Here is a 15,185-nt window from a genome sequence, read left to right as displayed (position 1 = left end):
GTCATCCTTGTCGCAGCGGTTGGTGTTGAGCTCCTTCACCCACGGCTGCCCTGGGGCCAAGTTGCCAATGGCAGCCACATGCTGCAGCTCCTCCTGGCCCTGTGGCTGGAGCTCACCTCCCTCATTGTCACTGCTGCTCTTGGAGGGCACAGGACCTCCCCGTACCCTCCTCCAGTGCAGGAACTGCCAAATCCTCTTCTGAAGAATATTCTGAAGAGTACCTCCTAAAGAGAAGGTGTCAGGAAGGAAAATTCCCTCCTGGCACCTATTCTGGGGGAGCAATGGCTGGACATTTCCAATGTGCATTTGGGCTCTGGGAGAGTGCAAAAATATGGGGTGCTGGTTTTCTTGGTTGAGAAAGTAGATAGCTCAATTTTTGTTGAGTCACTACCATGGGTACAAAGGCAAGGCTAGAAGCAGCAACAGAATTCCTTCTAGGCACCTTCTCCAGGGAAGCACTGGTTGAACATTTCCAACGTGTGTTTGGGTTTGAGTAGAATTCAAAATTTAGGGGACTATTTCATTGGCTCTGAAAGCAGATAGCCCAAGTTTTGTTGAGTTACTTCCATGGCTACCACGGCAAGGTGACTGCCAGCAAGAAAATTCCTTCTTGGCATTTTCTCTGGGGGAGCAGTGACTGGACATTTCCAAAGTGCATTTGGGTTTCCAGTAGAGTGAGAAAGTGAGGGGACCGTTTTCTTGGCTCAGCAAGCAGGTAGCCCAAGTTTTCTTGTGTGACTTCCATGGCTTCCAGGACAGGGTGAGAACCAGCAAGAGAATTCCTTCCTGACACCTTCTTTTCAGGAGCAGTGTCTGGATGTTTCCAATGTGCATTTGGGCTCCGGGGGCACACAAAAGTGAGGGATCTGTTTTGTCAACTCAGAAAGCAGATAGCCCAAGTTTTGTTGTGTCACTCACGTGGCTACCCCAGCTCCAGCGGAGGCACTTGCCCGCAGATGGGAAAGTCTGGCCTCTGCTCCTGCAGGGAAGGCACCAGGCAGGAGTTCCGTTCCTAGCCCTCACTGGCCCTTGGCCACCAGGGACCTGCTGCAGCAGCAGCAGGTCTTGGGCTACCTGCTTTGTGAGCTGAGGGAACGGTCAATTATTACATTGTTCTTCTCTCAGTCCTCGTGTTTACACTCCTGGCTGCCCTTCCCATCGCCGGGTGAGGGGGAGCGGGCGAGTAGCTGCGGGGTGCTTGGTTACCGGCGGGGTTACACCACGGCAGACCCCAAAGCCTATAGTACGGAATTTCATCCCAGAGAGTTACCATCAGCCCCCGAGTGATCTTGTTCTCTCTGCATGACACAGCTGTCCTCTCTGCTGAGGTTAAATCCCAGCTTAGTGACACCAACAAGTTTTCTCAGCGCAGCCCTCACCTCCACCCCGTGGTCACCGACGCGAGCGCCCCGTGGAATCTGGAGACGTTACAGCACAAGTCACCGTTCCCTAGCAGGCCGCCGACACTTCCTAGCACCCTCATGACTGACCGCCCCCTTCCCACCCTTCCAGAGCAGGAGGTCCCGGGCGGCCTCATTAGTGCTACAGCCCCCACGGCGGGGAAACGCGGGCAGCGCTCGCCGCTCCGTTCCGGGCCCGGCAGCACTCGCCGCCCCGGCAGCCGACAGGGGCCGGCCCCGCGCCGGGCGGGCGGGCCGCCCTCGGGGCCGGTAGGAGGTGCCCGCCCTCGGGGTCGGTAGCGAGGCGCTCCCCGCAGCCATGGCCGCCACCCGGCTGTGGCGACTGCGGAGGCCCATGGCTGCTGCCTTCAGCGGCGCCGCGGCCGCGGGAGCCGGGCTGCCCCCCCCGCCGGAGAAGCTGACGGTCCGGCGGCAGGCGGAGGGCGTCCGGTGAGGCGGCGGCGGCGGCCGGGCCGGGCCGGGCCGGGGGAGGCACTGCTGCGGGCCGGGCCCTCCGGCCCTGGTCAGCGTTACACTTTGTAGTAACCCTGCTGTGTTTAACGGCTTCTGCAGACACATTGTCTTGAACAACCCGCGGAAGAGAAACGCCCTGTCCCTCGCCATGCTGCAGTCCCTCAGGGAGGACCTGCTGCACGACGCCAAGGGCAGAGACCTCCGAGTTATCATCATTTCAGGTACTGCCGCCATTTCAGGCCGGCGGGAGAGAGAGGGAGGGGGCAGAAACGGGATAGTTGAGAGTTCAAACCGAAATCGCTCACAGAATTGCAGAAAACGGGACGGAAGGTACTTGCGTGTTGCTGTCCGTGCAGCAGCCCAGGAACAGGCAGCGTATCCTGCCGGTGCCTTCGCCCTTCAGTCCTTGTTCTTCTATACTCGTCCCAGTTTCCACCCTCACATACTTAATTCCTTATTCTTGAACACCACATTAACTTGGTTTTTATTATATATTTGTTGATAGTTAACGTGTCTAAGAAGAAACACTGTAGAAACACGTTCCAACGTGTCAGTATTTCAGTCAGTTTACACACAATGTGTTTTCAGAGTTGATGAGCTTTTTCCTTTTGTAAAAACGTTTGGTAGATTTGGGTTTAAAACTATATGTAAATAATACTTTAAACAGAATAAAAGCTAGGTCATCAAACTAAAAAACTAACATTCCCAAATAGGGGGTTTTGTGCTGGGACATGCTGATCTCGTATGACACTTGTTGCCTTTGGTGGCAGGTATTGATGGTAGCAAACAGGGTTCACAAGGTTTATTCAAATTATGTGCTCTGTTCCTCTGCTGTAAGCCAGGATCAGCCTCGTATCTTTGCCACTGGTTTGTCAAAAATGTTTTTAAAAAACTCTCCAATGCAGGAGAAACCATAATATTGATACTGCAGTCACCCGTAACCTACAGTTGTAAAATACTCTCACAGTCTAGTACAGTTTTCTTCCATTTAGATATTAACCTGCAGAGTTATTAAAGATAGTGAAACTTGAGCCTGAGCTGTTCTTAAGCCACCTTTTTTAACTTTGCAATTTTAAGATAATCTTTCCCTGCCACCCTCTCAAACATCTTGGAGAAGTAGGTTTATTAATTTAGGATGTTGCTGTTCCTGTACGCAGAGGAAAACACTGTTAGTGCACAGACACAGGAGGGAGGAAGTAAGCTAACTTCACAGGGGTGAGTTTAAATATACCTATTCAATGTTTCAAAGAGCAGTTACAAATTTTGTGAAACACTTCAGGTTCTTCTTCGGGAGTATAGTCTGGCAGTTCACAAGCACAATTGAATTTGTTCAGGTTTTCTACTTAGAAAGAAATTGCACGTTCCTGTTGATTTTTAATTCCCTTGCTGAATGGAATGCAAATGAAGAAATCTGAAGATAATAAAAGACTTTTCAGGGAATGCTTTGAGTCTTTAACACAGACTTTGTAGTGTTTTCTTCTTCAGTGACGCACAAATGCAGAAGTGATTAGTTTCCAGATACATATTGCTGATCCCATGAGCTGACTGATGTTAATTGTGTGGTTATTTATGGATAGACTGTGTCACAATAATGTGATCCGTAAGAAACAAATGCATAGGTAAGGTTGTGTCTGCATAGTTGTAGCTGGAAATCTCACATCCATACAAATACCTGAGAAGTTCTGAAGGATTCAAAAGCATCAAATTAGTTTATTCATATGGCAGATATCCTCATGACAAAGGAAAACTGTTGTAAAGATAGCGAACCTGTGAAGGGTGTTTTGATTTTAGCTGCCACTGGAGGCAAGCAAATCTAAAGCTTCGGTCCACAGAAACCTGCTTTTTGCTGCCCAAACACTGGACATGCTTTTTGGGGTTCACCAGATGACAGTTTTAGCAGTGGAAGAAAAGATACCCCAACAACCCTTTTGGTTCTGCTCTAGCAGAACAACTTTTGTTTTGTTTTGTTTTCTTTCCATGTGGCCTTGAATGCCGTGACACAAAAATCTTCATGCTTATTTAGTAAAAGTTAATCATTAATGCTGGGTACAATAAATGGGGACTAACTGTATTTATTAATCTGAGACCAGAGCACTCCACCCTTGCTCCAGCTGCCCAGTTTACATTGTACCAAGGAGCTGTTTAGAACAGTATCCTTACAGAAACTGGGCTCAGAGGTGTGAAGTGCCTTATTTTTAGCAGAAGTAACTTGGAATACAAGTAGAACTAGGCCTTTAAAAATGTTTATGGCTGTTATTGCGGTTAAATGTTGCATTATGGCCATTTAAAGCTGTTATAAAACCCAGAAGGCAGTATTTTGGAACTCTGTAAAACTCCCTCCCCAAGCTCCTTTCTGACCATTGACACCTCATTGACATACCTTTAGGGGGGCATTGATATGCTGCTACCCCTGGTTTCTCGATTAATTCAGACTGACTTCCTGAAATTCTTTGCAGCTGAAGGACATGTGTTTTGTTCCGGCCATGATTTAAAGGAACTGTCAAGTGAAGATGATGTGAAGCATCATTCTCAAGTATTTGAAATATGTGCAGAGGTAAGCAGATGTTCTTATGTGCCACCCCCTTTTGCCTGGTATTGAGAGCAAGCAATGATACTGGTTTAAGGAGGGACAGCATTGCTCATCTGCCATCTAAAGCACATGCTGTTGCTCCCCATTCCTTGCTTTTTGCCACTCTGTCATTTTAATACCTGATCCTGGTGAAATTATGTTTTCCGTGGTTTTCTCCACATGCTAGTAGAAGGGCTAGAATGCCAATGTGCATGTCTCCTATGATAGGTACAGTCATGGCACGTTCCTTAGTTTAGCCAGTGTTCCTTGCAGCTGTTTGGGCAGTGTCTTTCCTAGAAGTCCAGGGATAACCATTTTCAAATCACTTGTGATCAAATGTTCTAGCTGGTAACTCAAGACCATCTTAAACATCAAGTAAACAACGTGAAAATAAGGTCTGACTCACTGGTTGCCCAGTCAGCCAACCAGACAAGAACTTGTCAGGAAGTTGAAGTGAATCCTGGAGCCTTTGCAGGGAATGTCAAACCCCGATCTGATTGTAACAGCAGTAGAATCTGACCCCTAATCGTGCTCAGTGTGACCACAGGAAGTAATTTGAAACCTTTTGTTCTAGTTCCCCCAGTAATAATGATCTTATACACATTGTCAAGCACATATTTAGTAAATGCTGTAAAAACCCTGTGTGAAAGTTACAGCTGAAGGGCCTTCAGTGTAATATGAAGAAATTCTCCTGGCAGCTTTGCGGGGATTTCATCTTGGTATGTTGATCACAAAGAAGTAAGTACAAATATGGCTGAATGACAGGTTAGTCCCTTCATCGGAAAGGAGCCAAGGTCCAATAGTTTAGCCGCCAGTAGCTTAACATCAATTTTTCAGTTGCAGGGCAGAATACCAGTATGTTGTCAGTGGAAAACTGAACCATGCAGCTTCCAAGTCACAGAACAGGAAAGATTAGGCAGAAAAAAATGTGAAACTTATTCCATATGGCATGAAATCAAGAGCTGGTAAACTTCTCACTTTAAGGACCATAAGAGTTTACATTGTCCTGTATGTGTATCTAGCACTGTACCTATGTTCAGGATTAATTAATAGTATAGCAAGCTTAACTTTGGTTAGTAAAGAGAAATAGCCAAAAATGTCAGCATTTAGAGTTAAAAACAAGCCTAGCTTTCTTTGTGAGTATGGTGCGCTACTGAATAGTAAGTTTAGTAAGGGACCATTATGATAAATAATAAATGGTGTATCAATTTCAGATGAATATTCCTGAGACCATGAAATTCAGAGATAGGGAGATATTCAAAATCCAGTTGGAGACCGTCCTGGACAACCTGCTGTACCGAAGCTTGCTTGAGTAGGAGGGTTGGACTCATGATCTCAAGAGGTCACTGCCACCCTAAATGCTTCTGTGAAACTGGCAAAGCGAGTTCAGGAAGAAATTAAATATGAGAGATGAAAGGACACTTGAAGTGATCCTTTTTCTGATGTTCGTGGTAGTGATAAGTGCTTTAAACTTTCTACCTGAGTATCCTAAATGGATTTAGGTTTCTCATAAATCACAATTCACTGTTGTCTTACTGTTAAATAACAATGGCACTTTACAGGCAAACATAAATAAAGGTAGTAATTTAGGCTTTATTTAGGATCCTAACTAATATCTAACTTTTAGTTTTAGCTGTTGGGTAGAATAATTGATTTTTGCTTTTTTTAGGTCAATAGAGAGAGAAAGGTGCTTTTGAGGGCTTCCAAAATGGGATTGTATCTTCCTAAATTTCAATACTTAAGTAGGACAGATCTTACCCTAAATGACATGCCTACAGTGTTGTGGACTAGGGGGTCCAGAGTGTTGGACTACTTTTCAGGAACCTTGTATTCTACATCTGTCTATGACTGTTAGTCCTAAGCAGATCATCTCAACTGCTACACCTCTGTTGCCCCATGCGTATGGCAGTGTTAGCAATACTATAATGCAGTATCCAAGAACTAAGTACTTGCCACATACAAGATTGAGACAGCTGAGAATATCACTTCTCCAGAGGTTTTTCAAATACAGAACCGTAAGTACCAGGGGTGGGTTTTTTCAGAGAAGCAGCTGACTTTGAATTTTTATAGCCACATGAGTACTCTGTAATTGTTTGTCTGCATACATGCTATATTGTTACTCTTTTGTTGTCTGCTTCTCAAGACCCACTGAAAATTTGTTTTTAAAGAAAGATAGAAAGAAGAATGGATACAAAGACTGACCAAATTCAAAACTGAATGTAGGTAATTTTACCTAAGCAATGTAAAATTTGCTAGGCATCATCTACTGGAGAAATTGAAGTAGCAAATGAAAAAATGTTACCTTGCTACACTGTGCTAACATGAGATATTATTTTTTTTGGTCTACATAATGACTGCAGTCATTTAACTAGCATTCTGTATCTTCAGGCATTAAAATTAATTGAGTTCATTTATTCTGATTGTACGGAAGGACAACCTGCATTAGAAATGTTAGGACAAATTAATCTTTCTTAATTTCAGCTATCTGAAGTTGGATGTCCAACCTTCAAGAGTTACAGGGAGAGAGAGAGAGAGAGAGAGAGAATGAGCGTGTTTTCCCATCTTGTGTGTAATATAAACAGGAAAAATTGTTTCCTGGCAAGTAAGTCTCTCCCTGGAATGCAGAATAAGCCTAGAAAAACATTCAGCGCTTGTGTTTGGGGGAAATTAACCCAGTCTTGAGATCATGCAGAAACCAGCAAGACAGGCTGCAGTGCAGAGACCCCAAGCTCCATGCAGATCGGATAACAAGCGTTTCTGCCTTTCATTCTTGTGTTTTCCATTTCCACTGGAGTTAGCAGGACCAACTCATGCTACATAAACACAACTGGGCATATCGTGGGATGGCAGTGGTCTTGTGCATTAGAACAGGTTTTGCAGAGAGTTTGCTTCTTTTACTAAACTCCAGTTAATAAAGCTGAAAAATGCACACGAGGTGCATGAAGCAATTGCAAGTTTTAGAACAGCTACCGCTTAAATTTCAGAGACTGACTGCTTTCTTTTGTGTATGCAGGTTATGACTTTAATCCAGAAACTTCCAGTACCAGTGATTGCCAAAGTAAATGGTTTGGCTACAGCAGCAGGCTGTCAGCTTGTGGCAAGCTGTGACATCGCAGTGGCAAGTGAGAAATCTCAATTTGCTACTCCTGGAGTAAACATTGGACTGTTTTGCTCCACACCAGCTGTAGCCTTGGGCCGATCTCTTCCCAGAAAGGTAGGCTTCCTTCCCAGCTGCTCTTTGTAATTTTGTAAGAAGTAGGTTCCCATGTTAGGAGTTTTAGTTCCATTGCCTAAACTTTATGTTGCTGCAATACAACATGCAAAATACTTCATTGCAAAAGACACCTTCATAATTCTTTGGACTGGGAAAAAATAATAAAGGGATGAACTCTGTTTAGGGAAAGCAGCTTTCTGTTGATGCAGTTTCAACCAGCAGGAACTCATACCAGCAGCACACCAGCTCAGCAATCCCTTTCCTTTCCAACAGACAGCTCTGTGCTTTAGCCAATGATGTTCTCCCCTAATGAGGAAACCCCTGCAAGCTCAGGATATCAGTCTCACTAAGGTATCAATTCTTGCCAGGCAGTGACATTTCACAGCCAGCATGACCCGCCTGGGTGTACATCAAGATGCTTTAAACAGCATCTAAAACCCTCCTATACTTTCTTCCTGCTTTATTTTCTATTGATTATGACTACAGGCCTCACTGCATAAACAATAGTATGATCTGTAAAGCTTCCATAACTGAGAAAAGAAATTTTAAGTTCTGATCCAGTTGGGTTCATGCAGACAGACTCTTCAAGCCCAGCAGGGCTTGCTGAGATGCAGTGTCTTAACTGCACAAGTCCAATTGCTGGATAAGAGCTTCAGCTTTAAACTTCCCATCTGTAAGGCCATCTTGTTCAAATCTAGCTTGTCTGTAGGGTTTTTTTTCCCCAAGTCTGCTGTAGTATACAGTTAGAACTGTTTCTGAATTAGTATTTCTGGGGGTTGTGATCACCTTTTGAAAATGTGTGGGATATACTTTTCTCTGCCACTTTTCAAAGTAGCAAGAACATTCCCTACAGTTCTCATGATTACTGATTTTACCTTTTATAAAATGAAATGTTACCATTGTTTGTAGCTACCAGAGCAAAGACACTAGGGAAGATAGTCAGCTTTCACAATTCAGGGCATTGGTCAATTGCATTAGGAGTCATGGAAAAAAACTGTTATTGATATATAGCATTGAATAGTCACTGACTATTTGGGGGACTTTTTAATATGAAACCTCAAGTACAAGATGCTGGGAACAGCAGAGGACTGAAATAGCTGTGGCTATAAGAAGGACATACTTAAAAACACCCTACTAAATGTAAAACTAATGCAGGTATTTTCAAAAACTACACATTTATGTAAAAAGTCTTTATTTATTATTATATGCCCAGCTTAAAATACCAAGTTCAGTCATTTGACATCGTGGATGATCCATCTCTCTCTTAATTCCTCCTGCAGTCACTAGAGACTGTGAGCTTTTGAAAGGAATCCCAGGGGCGTCAGCCTAGGACAGCTGGAGTCAGTGGGCAGGTTTGAAAAAAGGTCAGCTTTCGACCCAGTCCCTCTCTTTGCTGAACCCTCTTTAACGCTTCCTTGACAGTTTAAGAGGCCAGAAGATTTAAAACTTAATCAAAAGAGTAACTTGCACTTGAAGGAGGAGGCTGAAATTCCCCAGACAAACCAAAGCAATAAGGTGGATGAATTGACTTAATACAATACTTTTTCTTGTTCAGGTGGCACTAGAGATGCTTTTCACGGGTGAACCTCTTTCTGCCCAAGAAGCATTAATGCATGGGCTTGTCAGCAAGGTGGTACCTGAAGACAGGCTGGAAGAGGAGACCATGAAAATTTCTCGCAAGATATGTGAAAGCAGCAAATCTGTCCTGGCACTGGGGAAAGCCACCTTCTACAGACAGATGGCACAGGACCTCGATACTGCTTACAAAATGACTACTCAGGTCATGATGGACAATTTGACTCTGAGAGATGGGCAGGAAGGTATTGAAGCCTTTATTCAGAAACGTAAGCCCATCTGGTCACACTCTCAGGATAAGAAGAAATGAATTTTGTTTCTAAGCTAACCTTAGCTGTGCTTTGTGATTCTTCATGCAGCTGCCTTTGGGAACTATATTTTTGTTCTTACTGAAAGTTAGATTTCTCTTCTTACATATGCCAAACACACAACAAATTTATTCTAAGTATATAATAAATCTTGAGAAAAAATCAAACAAAATGGTTTTTTTCAGCGATGAATTTAATCTATGGTTTTAGAAGGAATTCTGTGCTGCAAAAATCAGTTTAATATGTCCCAGGTTATTTAGGGAATCGCAGGAACTTTGAGAGAGCTCAGATCGCACTGTTCAGTACCTGTCCCCATAGTTCTGGGTGAGAATTTCCATTTTGTAGTAGTAGTAGTAGAGAATTAAAGGGCTTGGACACGTTCCAGAGGTGATGGTAGAACATATATCATAATGGATTCCAATCCTGTTTAGATGTTACAGACAAAAGCCTGGAACAGTAGTCTGTTGCTCCGTATGATTATATCTGCTTATGAACTGTATGTTTGTCTCTCTCAGCACTGTGGCAGACGGACGTTTTGCCTTAAACATTTCTTGGTACAAAAGGTGCCAGCTTTGCTGACTCAGGTGCATAGCAGGTGTTATAACCACAAGAAAGAATGAGACAGTGGATTCCAGCCCTGCAGAGGCAGGACTGAGGTGGTATTTTTTCCACCCTTGCATCCCATGGTTTTGGTGCCTGTAAACAGCTAACTGCACACATGCAAGGGTACTAAGTCATCAGCCTTGGGAAGGGTCTGGTCTGGTCTCACCCCAAAATCATATGATGCAACCCCAAAATAGTCCCTCTGTGACCGCCCAAGATCCACTGAGCCTGTGTGGAACCAGGCCGTACCTACTCTCACCTAGCGTCACACCCACCATGCATATGCATCAAGTTTCTTGGAACCGGGTGGAGATTTTGGGACTTGGCCTGTATAAAAATGGTACCGTCAGCCGCTTGGGTGGGACACCCACCACCAAGATAGCCAGAGTGAAGAGGACCAACAGGACGCAGCTGGATCCACAGGTGGTGATATTTCTTTCTTTTATCTCTCTCCTCTTTTTCTAGCTCTCTCTCTCCCTCTCCTCCTCTCTTCTTAGAAACTTGTGGCATGGAACTTGCTTATCCAATTAAGTTATTCAGTTAAGTAATTGCCATTGAGTTATTGTATCTACCCACATGCCTTCTATTGTGTGTTAATAAATCATAAAATTGGTTGGCTGGTGTCATTTCACCTTAATTCAGTCCAAGGGGATCGTGAACTTGGTCATTAGTCCCAAGGGGAGGGAACAGCTCCCTTTGGGTCGCAACAAGCACATCCTGGTTTTCCATCAGTTCAAGCACTTGTCCCAGCTCTGGAGAACTTTGCTGTTGACTCCGGTGAGGCCAAGCATGGCTTGGGAGTGTTTAGTTTCACAAAGGGCACACTGTGAAAGCCACTGCCTGTGGCTGTCAGCAGACATTTTCACCTGGCAGTGTTTTGACCCAGGTGTAATTTTCAGGCTGTATGTCTTCCGTTTATCACATCATTTTAGATGTGTTCGTTGGAAAGCCCATCCTTGCACTTAAAGCTGGGCTTTTACTGACACTGCAGCAGTTCAGCTATGGATTTACGGTCTTGACAACCTCCAACAACATGGATTCAGCTGTTCTTCTGGGTAATCTGTTATAGCACTTTGCAAACCTTCCGGTGAAATATTTTTTCTTAAAGTCCAGTCTGAGCCTCGAAGCAGCATTTTTTTGGCCAGTACCCCTTGTCACATTATCTGACATGGAGAAAATTTCAGTTCCATTATCTTTGTAACTCTCTTCAAGCAGTCACAGGCTGCAGTTAGACCATGCATAGATTCCTCTGTGCCAGACTGAACACGTTCAGCTTCCTCCACTTTCTTTGTAGGTCATGTTCTCTAACCAGCTTGGTAGCCCTCCAGTGGACCAATTGCAGTTTCTCCACATCCTTTTTGTACTGGTTGTGCCACAACCGGACTGTATTCCAAATAGAACCTCACGAGTGCTGAGCTGAGGAGAACAAAATATTCCCTGTATCTGCTGGCCAGTTTCAGCCAGTCAGTATCGCTCAGTATGTATGCATTTTGTCTTATTTGTGATGAGAGTGCACTGTTGGCTCATGTCCCGTTGGGCATCCACCATAAGGCCGGTTTCAGCAGGACTGCTGCCCTGCCAGGCAGCACCTGGCCTGTACTGGTGCTTGGGGTTGTTCTTCCCCAGGTGCAGAAACTTGCCTTTCTCCTTAGATTATTCTTCTGGATTGAAGCCAGGCCATTTGGTGTGTCAGCCATTCCCCCGGTTTCTCATCATCTGCAAATCTGCTGAGCATGTATTATTGATGATGATGCCAAGTAATATATATGAGCCTCGGTGTCAATCGATGTTGATCATGGGATGGTGTCTCAGCAAAGACATTTTTTCTACAGTTCCACCTAGCCAAATTGTGTAGGCTCATCTGCTTTATCCTTAAACAGGCATCTTAGAAAGACCAGGTGAATCACTATATGGATGGGCCTTTTTTTATTTGTTGACAGTAAAAGTAGCCCAAAGTACTTAGCTCAGACTTAGATGTCTTAAGTTAGATCAGATGAGTCCTACCTACAGCTGCTAAAACTCCAAATATGGAAGTATCATGAATCAAGGATTGTTTTAAGGCATGTTTGCTCCTGTGTCCTTGGTTCCCTGTCTTGTATGAATGTTAGTTCATTCCTTAGTTCTACTCTGGAGTGAATCAGATACCTAGGAAAGTCCTGGCACAGTTCTCTCCAGGGACTGATTACTCCTAGGCAGTAGGGATGAGTCCACATGAGTTTTGGCTCGCTCAACCCTTCACAGTGCCCTGATACCACACCCATAGGCCTTGCCTAACGCTCCTGAGCATCCTTAGCATTATGCTAAAAACCGCCCTGCCAGCAGGCCTGCCTTTATTTTGGGCACTTTGAACTGAAAAACTGCCACAGCAAAAAGTCAACACTTCCGTCTTTGGGCCTTTGGGCCATGAAGCAGCACCTTCATAGAGCTAGAGGAAGCCCAGGGCAAGCGCTATGCAATGCAGTTGATGCAGGTCTAATTCAGAATGACCTAAGCATGAGAGCCACCAAGCAAAGGCCATTGGTGGTGGTGTCAGCCTTGTTGCTGTCCCCCTGTTACGAGAAGTGGTCTCAGGGTTCAATCAATCTGCCTTCCACGCAGCAGCAATGGGCTGCACTCTGTCAGGTGTGCTGCTGGGGTCCAGGCGTTGGATGACATTTTGCTTCCTGAGTAGCGGTACTAAGTTCTGTTATTCCTTATAGTGGAACAAGACCTGAATAGTTTGGGGTAAAAATCAGCCTCTTTTCTTTCTGACTGGCCTACACATTTTCATTCAGTAATATAAATTCTCCTATCATTTATACGTATCCAGCCCCACACAGCAGTTCCCTTTTCCATCTACAAAGCATATTCAGAATGAAAAGAAAGCAATTTCCAGTTCTGCTGCTATTTTTAATTTGATGAATTAAAACTTGAAACTTGAATTTACCATTAAACTAGTTTGTTTCTACAGGAATGTGAAAAATGTGGATCATTGGGAATAGCTGTTTTAAAAATGTTCCCATGAGGAAAATGGGTAAGTTTTACATAAACTCACATAGCGTATTTAGGTTAGGAACTGTTATCAGCATTTAAGAGATAGAAGGGTTAAATTGGAGCCCAATAACCTTCATCATGTCCTTTTTAATGCAGTAAATTGCTGCACTTAGACTCTGTTCCCACATGCTGCTCTAAAAGCATTAGGAAAGAGTAAATTGTTTTTAAAAATATTTATACTTAATGGCTATCTTGCAACTACTCAGCAAATCTCTACTGGCTCTTTTGTTCCAGGCTTTTAGAATAAGTACATTACCTTATTTTTGCAATCTTTCCAACTAACTGCAGTAATAAAATGGTTTCACTGGCCATCTTAAAACATGAGTGATAATTTAGATGAGGATATTCTTTCCAATATTTAGAAATTCACCTTCTGCAGTTGATTGCCACCTATACAAGACGGGCTTTGGCATTATTATTAACTCCTGGTTATAATTTCTGAAGGAAAAAGGTCTGCATTTTAAAAGAATAATAACTTCATTTTAAATTGTTATACTGCAATGGAATCAAATTCTGGTCATCTTATTCCTTCACGTGGATACATTGAATTCAAATGGCCTTGTAAGACAGCGGTATTACAAAGACATACAGGTATCCTTGGCCTTTTTCGCTATGAGCAGGCCGACATTAATGGAAGTGCTATGTAAAGTTAAGAACAGGCATACTTTAGCAAGACAAAACGGTGATGGGAAGTTAACTATCAAAAATTATGTTCTGGTTGTTTATATGATAGGCACAGGGTAGGAGTGTTACCTTACCTTTGGCTTTCCCTGTAAAAGACCAAACACCACACTGCCTTGAGCTCCTTCACAGTTCAAATCCATGGAAGCTGAGGAAACACAGTGCTCTGGATGACTGAGTTCAGATCCTTAAGAACACTGCTTTTCTAGGCTCATGGTCTTTTTCAGTCTAATTCACAGGTGTGTTAAATGTTTCTGTTGTCCTTTCAGGTTGTAAGGAGAAAAAATATTTGTAGGTATGTTTTAACTCAGTTTTCACGGTATTCATTTGTACGACTTCATGCAATGAAGTAATTATGTACTTAGTAATTGTCTGTTCCAAAAATGATGACATCCACAGGAACATTTCCCTCTTGTTTGAACCACTAGACAGAAAAGCTTCAAAAGGTTTTAGAACATTCCTGCACTGGCCCCTGTAGATTGACAAAGCAATATAATTTTTTTTTCTGACTTGTATGGGATTTTTATTTTTGCTCACATCTGCCTTTATTGTTTAGTTGAATGGATTTACTGGCCATTTCTGAGAAACAGACTGGTTCCAGTATTGTTAATTAAGTTCTACAGCCAAGAAACAGCAAACCAAATGATAGATTGGGAGCCTTACCACTGTGGCTATCTACTGCCTGAGGAGAGTTTGTCCCAGAATAGCAAAGAGTCTATCCCTTGTCATATCCATTTTTATTAAAGAATCTGCTCTGCAGCGATATCTGCCAGGTAATTAGCCTAGTTTCAAGTGGCCCTGACAGCATGTGGCATACACACAGCCTTCTCTGTAAACTAAGAAGGAGTTCATCTGCGTACAGCCTCTAGGATGCAGCTTATCACTGCAAATTACAGAGAGGTACGCATTTTCTATTCATATACACAGGAACAGCTGGAGTAGAAACTCGTCAAGAAAACGCAAGTGAGGAATTGCCAGTATGAATGTAATGAACTATCGAGCCACTGACCTCAGTGGCCCTGAGGAATGGCTTTGAGACTCTACCTGGAAATTTTAGAAAAGATATATAGGCAAAATCTGGGGATACGATCATATCACTTTATCATGTAACTTTAGGCTGCTCTCATAAACAAGGCAAGCAAAAAGCCGGGGTGCAGCAACAGCTAGAGCAACACTTGGAACAAGGTTTTTCCTGATTCATGGACCAGGCAACAATCCGCCTCACCACATCAATTAGGAGATGTATGCTGAAGATAGAGTCAGACACCTTTGTCTGATTTGGGTGATGGGCAAGGGATTTATACCTTTCACGTTCCACAGAGCCGAAG

General features: G+C 43.6%; 1 protein-coding gene across 1 annotated transcript; it reads left to right on the top strand.

The window, feature by feature from the left end:
* Positions 1–1,668: 1,668 nt before the first annotated feature.
* ECHDC3 (enoyl-CoA hydratase domain containing 3) lies at positions 1,669–10,756 on the top strand. The gene is made up of 5 exons (XM_055808352.1): positions 1,669–1,850; positions 1,974–2,095; positions 4,331–4,428; positions 7,457–7,657; positions 9,213–10,756. Exons 1-5 carry the CDS (start codon positions 1,720–1,722, stop codon positions 9,540–9,542), a joined length of 882 nt encoding a protein of 293 aa, XP_055664327.1. The 5' UTR covers positions 1,669–1,719; the 3' UTR covers positions 9,543–10,756.
* Positions 10,757–15,185: the final 4,429 nt, after the last annotated feature.

The sequence above is a fragment of the Falco peregrinus genome, chromosome 6 (genome assembly GCF_023634155.1).
Source record: "Falco peregrinus isolate bFalPer1 chromosome 6, bFalPer1.pri, whole genome shotgun sequence".
Lineage (NCBI taxonomy): Eukaryota > Metazoa > Chordata > Aves > Falconiformes > Falconidae > Falco > Falco peregrinus.
Note: the sequence above shows the minus strand (reverse complement) of the source record. Positions and strands in the feature narration are given on the sequence as shown.

Bases quoted from the DNA above. Each gene is read 5' to 3' on its own strand.
- ECHDC3 (XM_055808352.1), top strand. From the start codon at position 1,720: ATGGCCGCCACCCGGCTGTGGCGACTGCGGAGGCCCATGGCTGCTGCC. The intron at 2,096-4,330 runs GTACTGCCGCCA...AATTCTTTGCAG, and splicing joins CCGAGTTATCATCATTTCAG to CTGAAGGACATGTGTTTTGT. The intron at 7,658-9,212 runs GTAGGCTTCCTT...TTTCTTGTTCAG, and splicing joins GCCGATCTCTTCCCAGAAAG to GTGGCACTAGAGATGCTTTT.